General features: G+C 34.4%; 1 protein-coding gene across 1 annotated transcript; it reads left to right on the forward strand.

Moving 5' to 3' along the window:
• Positions 1-3362: 3362 nt before the first annotated feature.
• LOC119834670 lies at positions 3363-6451 on the forward strand. The gene has a single exon (XM_038359105.1). It carries the CDS (start codon positions 3399-3401, stop codon positions 3924-3926), a length of 528 nt encoding a protein of 175 aa, XP_038215033.1. The 5' UTR covers positions 3363-3398; the 3' UTR covers positions 3927-6451.
• Positions 6452-8049: the final 1598 nt, after the last annotated feature.

The following is an 8049-nucleotide window of genomic DNA, read 5'->3' on the forward strand; positions in this document are numbered from 1 at the left end:
ACAATAATTCTATCTACGGATACAAACAAACCGCAACTATGTAAGAGCAAAGCAAACGGCAATTATTAATTATCATTGGTACTTGCGTCAATATGGCTTAGAATAGACGTTAGGCATATATGCTTTATCAGTTATCTTCTTAAGTACTTAATTGCACAATGCTCCTGTGCGTCATGGATTCATGAGGAATTTTCGTCATCGTCTGTTTGCTGAGGACTAAGGAATTTGTTTCGTCTCCTGTGACTTCTCTCTGCGAAGATAAGTTCATTATAATCAATACATTTTTTTATATACAAGATACTGTTATACTGTCAACATCGGTTAAGAAATATCCCCCACACCGTACCTGTCTTTGTGTCTGGCTGAGAAAGATATACGATTTAAAAAGATTTGTATTGAGACTGTTTTAAAATACATAAAATATAAAATACATAATATAGGAACTTGTTTATTTATCAATGTCAGTGCATGAAGACAATGAGTTAGCGTTTTCCACACTTATTACTCACCTTGTCATATGATACTAGTTTGTTAACAGTATGTCATCTATGGGGGTGTGGCGTGTATACGAGCCACGAGTTTGTATTATACAAAACAAGCTGTATCACGCAGGTTTGACTGCGTAGTGAAAATAAATTTCCATGGTATAAATATTCATCCCCTTATTTCATTTCCCCTATTTATCCTCTTGAGGGTTTCTACCCCAAAGCGGATAGAATAGGGCTAAGAAAGTTTTTATCAAAATCCTTTGTTAGCCGATGCCAACATCATAGTCAAGTAGTTTGAGCTGTGCGTTGATGGATTAGTCAGCCACATTTGCGTCTTATATTAAAAGGACACCATTAATTTTTAATTGACGAAGTTGGAATCGCCCTATGATTTTTATCGAGAAGTGGCGAATGACAAACGCTATGTTTTTATCCTTTAGTTCATTTTGTTAAATATTTATTATATTCGAGTAGCGTTAAAGAAATCAAGTTTAACTTCGTTTTTGGTTTAGTGTGAAACGCCTTTGAGCTGTCTGATAAGCCTCATAAAAGCATTTAAATATTAGATAATTGTCGTATTGTATAGTCCACTGTAGCAGAACGAGGTATATCCTTCGATTATTCTATCAGACGTAACTCAAGACGTTTGCAAAATTTGTAAGTTGAAAAATAAAGATGAAAATTACTAAAAAAATCTAATTACCTTTACAAAATAAAGGAAGATGATTCCGTAGCTGATAACTATCAAATCAATCGCGAACCATGTACAAGTTTTAATTTATTATCTGGCGGCTCGCCAGCTGTGTCTGACAGACTGCAGTAACCTAGATTGATGGCATATGACCCTCATATTAACGGGAAATGCGTCCTAGATGTGAAAAAGACCCGCACCACTACATTTAAAGGGTAATTTGTTTAGTTGTGATATAATTCGAATAAACAATAATGCGGTGGTTCAAACGATAGGTAAATGAATTATTAAATTGCATGTTCAACTTAATTTAAAATGTTTAATTGAGCGCGCGAAAATCCTACCACACACTTCGGTTCTTCCTATCTGCAAGAAAACGATTCAGTGATATAAATTATTTTGTAGTAATCCTACAAGATTATTGATTTCAAGAATAAGCCAGTAGGCGAGTTATTTTTGTTTTATTAAATTCCATATTGCATAGCAATAACTAATAAAACACGGAAATTGTTTTATTGTATGAAATTATATTTTATTTATTTATTGTATTTAAATATATAAAACCTTATTTCTACAGATAACATTACTGACAATGCATTGTTGATACATAATATAAATATAGCTCATAATGTAAATAAAAATTGTCGACCGTTGTTTACCGAGAGTCTCTGCCATAAACTTGTAAGTAAAGACCGTGCATCGGCGAATTTTATGCTCATCTTTATTAAGTCGAGCGATATTGTCTGAGACAATCGATCGACCGCAACACGCTACACGATAAATTACTTTTTACGCTCACTCCATACTTTTCGTACGAAGCGGTGCATGATTTAGAGGCAGTCACACGGGGCCGCTGACGGCGCTCGCTCGCGATACTTTCAATACATTATCGGTACGGAATCAAACTGGCAGATATCCCTAGAGCCCCACGCTTCGAAGCCCCCCTCAGGGCCAAGAGCGTGTGCCTAGCGGAACGTCCCCGTTCCCGGTATGAACGTAATGCTCGAAGTGCCGATTCTAATCATATACGATACTCTGAAAAACAATTCATACCTAAACCAATTAAAAACACCAAACGCCAAGTGAAAACGAACAATGTTTTTGTCAGGCAACAAAAGCGAAAAGTCGCCGAGAAAATACCTTGCTCTATCGCAATTCAAAACCTATCAATACCTATGACATACGCTGATGAACCTAGAACGACCCATTCAACCTCCAAACGCCAAAATACGTGCAACATACGTTCTGATAATAGATCTTTTAATTCCAAACAGGTCACCGACGTCAAGAGGCTGTGTCAGACGGTTGGCGGGAAAGAGACGGAAAATAAGTTACTACTGCAGATCAGTGAAGCCGAGCAAGTGTCGGACTTTGAAAGGATTCTTAATTCTAATGCAATACTGTGGGAGCGCGCTCACGGTCACGTGTGGCAGAAACACGTCGCAACACACACCCCTACATCTTTGCTTCCGTCACGACCTCGCTCCTCTTATTCTCTCCGAGCTGTGAGTCAAGCTTATCACTATCTCTTTCGGCAGCACGAAGAATCTCTGCAACCGCTTATAGACAAATACCGCCAAGAAAATGTTAACGACCCCAAAAATCCTTCCGTGAGCTTATTAGAAAACAATTGGTACGAAAATCTTCAGGACTTGTCAGAATTTTATGAAGACGATCCAGCGCTACAAAAGGAGATTGAAAGCATAACTGACCGAATTATTGCAGAAGAAGTTCGGACAAGTGAAGGTGAACAAGCAACGACTCGTAGTAATTTTAACGTTAATTTAGCTGAGCTATTTGGTCTGCATGTAAACGGAGACGGCGTGTCTCCAACAAATAGAGAAGACTTGGGCCCATCGCCAGCAACAGAAACAAACGAAACCTGTGACGGGAAGGAATGGCTCGATCCGATTATGAACTCGAACTCCGATGATCGAGAAAATTCTACAGACAACATCGGCTCAAGCGTCGATTGTCTGGCTCAAAACCTAAATAGAGTTCAAATTGATTGCGATACCAATGTGCCAACAATAACGTTTAGTAATTGTTGTGAAGGCCGCTCCCGAGCCGACATACCTAACAATACAGACGTCGTCATCCATCTGGCCGTGCCCGCAATTGAAAACTCTGATGAATCCCGGCCGCCAATGATGTGACCTTCGTTCAAGATCAATTCTACAAATTAAAAGGTGATTTGTGTTGTGGTCGCTCTTTCATTAATGACGATGATTGCGTTAGAACCGGAGCAACCAAGACCGACGGAGGAAAGGGTGCCAAAAATAGAGGCATCCAGCTCACAGAGGACCTTAACCCGCTCGAGTGCCATAAGCCAGAAATCTGTCGACATTATAGTTCACCCGGAGAGTTCCAATAATCCTTTGCATCGATCGAAACTTGCGCCCGTCAGATCAGCATCAGATTCTCAATCATCCGGCAAGAAAATATTGAACTTGCGAAAGACTAAGAATTCATCGATTGAGTCGACTATGAGTTTGCCAAATCAAAAGTCTTTGGAAAAGAAACATAGTAGTCTTCGCCACCAGAAGTCGATCGTGGCACATTCAGACATCACGCTGAGCACGCAGCCCTCCATATCCGACGATAGGAAAGCGCTGCGCGAGGCTTTATATCAGGGTATCTTCCATAGACATAGACGGACGATTTTCGCCGTCGGCTCGTTCCTTAGGATGCTAAGAAGCAAAACGTCCAATTACGACTCCATTAGATCGGAATCAGATGAGATTTAGCAGTAAATTTAGTATAGCACATATTATATATAATATACGTTGGTGATGCGACAGACTGCAATGCTTTTTAATGTTATTCTATAGTTATAGTGAATGATGTTGTTAGATTGATAATTTGTAACAATTGTTTTGTATTAAAATGTTCCTAATTAGTTTGGAAGTGTTTCATTATTTGTTAAGACCCGCTCGTGATAGAGTTATCGATTAACCGTTGAGAATAGAACCAAATAAACCTTAGAAAAATCTTAAATAATAAATTAATGTGACCTCGTTCATAATGAGGTTTAATCTATTGACCTATAAACCAGCAAGTTTGGGAATATGAAAAAAGTAATGTGACATGATGATTGGAAGTAAGTACTATTACAGTATCGCGTGACCTTAGCCATTCAAGGACACGCTTATCGTATTCCCCGTTACCTTGACTTTAAAAAATGCGATATCGTGTTGTGGTCACAACACGTGTTTTATTTTTTTTCTCTTGTCAGCTGACCATGACTCCTTTCTGTCATTTCCTTAACACGAGATAAGTTTTGGCGGAAAAAATATAAAAAACCTCAAACTTATTTCATTTTAACTAGGTATTAGAGTGGATGTTAAAGCAGAATAAAAATTGTGGATATTCTCAATTTGTAAATATGAATTTTAAAAGAGTATGATCAAGAAATAATCTCTGGTGAAAGTCCAATTTTTCTTTTACAATTGACCAAATCGTTTAATTGTATAAAATTAATCTCTTGTTTATATTTTCATTAAAATTTTAATAATAATGCTTTTCACAGTAGGATACTACGGAAAATTAGAATACGCCATTTCATTGAGCTTAAATTAGAATATACGTATATAAAAATCTATTTTTATTGATAGTAACACCAGATTATCAACAATATTTGAATACCTATATTTTTGCGTTCCGTTTTTAAAATAGTCGGTGTTGCTATAAATATTAATAAGAGCTATTTGTTTAATTTCTCGTTTGCAAAAATGAAATATACGTACATACGTAGAGAAATACATTGTTGACACATTTTTGGAACATTTTATGCACTTTTATATATTTATAATCAAAGTTTTTTGTATTTGTGCTGTTGTGAATACTAAGAAACGAGATTTTGTAATAGCAAAATGTAATTTTAAGCGAATTAATCTGCTTCTTTTCGTTATACATGTAAATAATTGTACGAAATAAGTTGAATGATTGGTTGAATTCAGTTAAATTTTAGCTCAATACTTTTTCGACTGCCAAAAAATAAAAAAAGTATGCATCGTGTTATAAAATTATAAATGAAATGTTTAACATAATGTGAATCATGAGCTTTCTGTATAGAATAGTTAGCTTTGTAATAGAGAGGTAATATTTTTATTTCTAGGCGCAAATCGGCCATATTGTTTAGCGATGTCATAAAATACAGTTTTGTTGTGAAACATTTTTGTATAGATAGAATAGATATAACACAGAAAAATCATTTTTTTTTAACCACGAAACGTGTTATTTAAAAACGGTAAATTGTAATTTAAGAATGTACAAATGACGTGGAAAAGAGGAAAGAAATAAAGTGGGAGACAATTTTTTTAACTTTTATTTTTTTCTGTATATTTAATTAAAGCGTAGCGTTAGCATAAAAATAATTAAAGCGTTTTATATAAGATTTTTAATGCGCATACTTACGGTATTGTTGTAATAATGTAGATATTGGTGGTAGGTCTACACCTATATTTTTTATGGTTTATAACAAAAAATAATTTTACCACAATATTTAGAGCATATATTTGTTAAACACGATCAAAATGTTTGGATCTTGTTATTGTGTCTCTCCCTTTATTGATGTTCCTAGGACGACATTACGATCGATGAATGAGAAATAGAAACGCCTACGTATTTCTGGGCTTTGCATGATGCACCCGAACAAACCCACTCAAAAACGATTTTAAACAATGTAAAATTAATCAACTGTTTGTACGTTAATTGCATGTTTTTGAGCGTGCGTGTTTACCCTTGACCACACGCGTGGTAAAATTGCATAGATTGTTTGTTACCCGTCATAAGCTCTTTCAGTTTATGAATTATCAATTATGTAAGGGTGCAATATAATTTTAACTCAGTGTATTGTTTGGGGTACTCAACCCGCCTCGTATAAATAACGTTTTACAATTTGCAATGTGTAAAATAACCGATACAATCAATATGGATTGATTTAATTCAAAAAAGATGAACAATTTACGTTTATTATATATTAATGCTACACAGAAGTTTGATATAACTTCCGCATAGAACATGCAAGCCCAAAATTATACGTTATTTTAAAAATTGAATTTAAATTTGTTATGCATAGATAAAATACTGTTTACAAACAAATGATTGTATATTAATCACTAGTGGTAGCGTTCATTGTATTATTTTTTTTAAGTTAACATAACATTCCTAATTTATAAATGGCTATCGTTATTAATAATCGACATTTGTGCCGCAAAAAGACTGTTAACAAACAAACAAAAAATTACAACCGTGTAAAAATACTAACAGTATCCGTTTGTATAAATAAATTGTTTTTAATAATATGCAATTCGTTTTATTTCAATTATAAATAAGGATTCACAGGGTCTACGATGGCTGGAGGCTGGGGATTGGGAGAGGGGAGGGGAGAGTTTCCTCCAAGTAAAACTTGGTTTGTTACTCACTGGAAATCGTGACAAAATAGACACAAGATATAAAAGACAATTAAAAATTGACACACCTGATGTCAATTCATTATATTTCATATCGCACGAAAATTTTCTATAACACGTAGTTACTATAAAATGAAACTTCCAGAAGGGTCTATCTGAATTTTGCGCTGTGTTCTTCTGGGCACTTATCAGTAAAGATTGTTTTTTCACTAAATAAACGACAAGCCAGATATCACTTAATGCTCACTAATTAACTAGGCTCTTAATTAAGCTAATTGGCCTCGACATATATGCATAATTTGGGGTATAAAATACTAAAAGGGGTCTGGTTTAGGTTTCTTGACACTTTACGTTAAGATTATACAAGTTGATCAAAAACTACTATTAAATTAGCAAACAGTTGCAGCATGAAAATAATACACATCTTTTTGGAACAATAATTATCCATTTATTGATTGTGACGCAATTACGTAGATATTTCTAAAGGGTTTTGTATAAAAAAAATACATAAAAAATACTTGATGATCTACCAATAAAACATACATTACACAAAAGAGAATCATATTAATATGAAATACAATAACAAGGTAGATAAAACACATATTACTGTATTAACATGCGATTATTTAATTTAATTAAGTGGCAAGGTTGTCGCGTCCAATTTTTCACAATGGCAATATTGTTTACATTACTTAATTGCGCTAATGGAAGCACTTGTTACCTGCTATTTATAGTGGTACTCTAGCTAATTGTGATAGACTTGTATAGCACTTGGTAAAAAAAAAATTTTAGGTTTTGTAATGTAGAAATTTTTGATCTAGGATGTGTCAACCGGTCAATTGGTTTTAGCTGCAGTTCAGCTAATACCACCAATATCTAATACCACAATAACTAAGTAAATCATGATGTGTTTGCCGGATTTTGTGAACACATGTAGGTAAACCTTGTAGCTAGCTGGGTCCTTGTTAATATAGCGTAACAGAAATTTTTAAAATGTAAAAAACATAGATTCTACCCAGATAATGAATAAGAACAGACCAATCTAACTTAGTGTGATTTTGAATAAGTTAATGATTATAAATCTTTGGGAACAATTTATTCTAAATGTTGGAACCAGAAGGGAGACAAGTTTCCATCACTAGACTAGGTCGATGATATTTAACTAAAATTGCGAAATGGTGTGAGGCATGTAATCTATAATATATGCTTTTTAATGGAAGATTTATGTTAAAGTGTTATTAAGTTATAATAAATAACTTTGCCTTTCATCCACATATTAAATTATGGAAGATATCCATTGAAGAACAACACATGTGGGAAACTGTATATAATTACATATTATGTATATGCATAGGTTTGTGTAGGCAGTTTATCGAGGCATAAAAGAATGGCGTACTAATTACACCACTTATTGAAGAAAGGCTTAATAGATTTTAATAATAATTGGTTTGTTCGG

Source organism: Zerene cesonia, chromosome 2 (genome assembly GCF_012273895.1).
Source record: "Zerene cesonia ecotype Mississippi chromosome 2, Zerene_cesonia_1.1, whole genome shotgun sequence".
NCBI lineage: Eukaryota > Metazoa > Arthropoda > Insecta > Lepidoptera > Pieridae > Zerene > Zerene cesonia.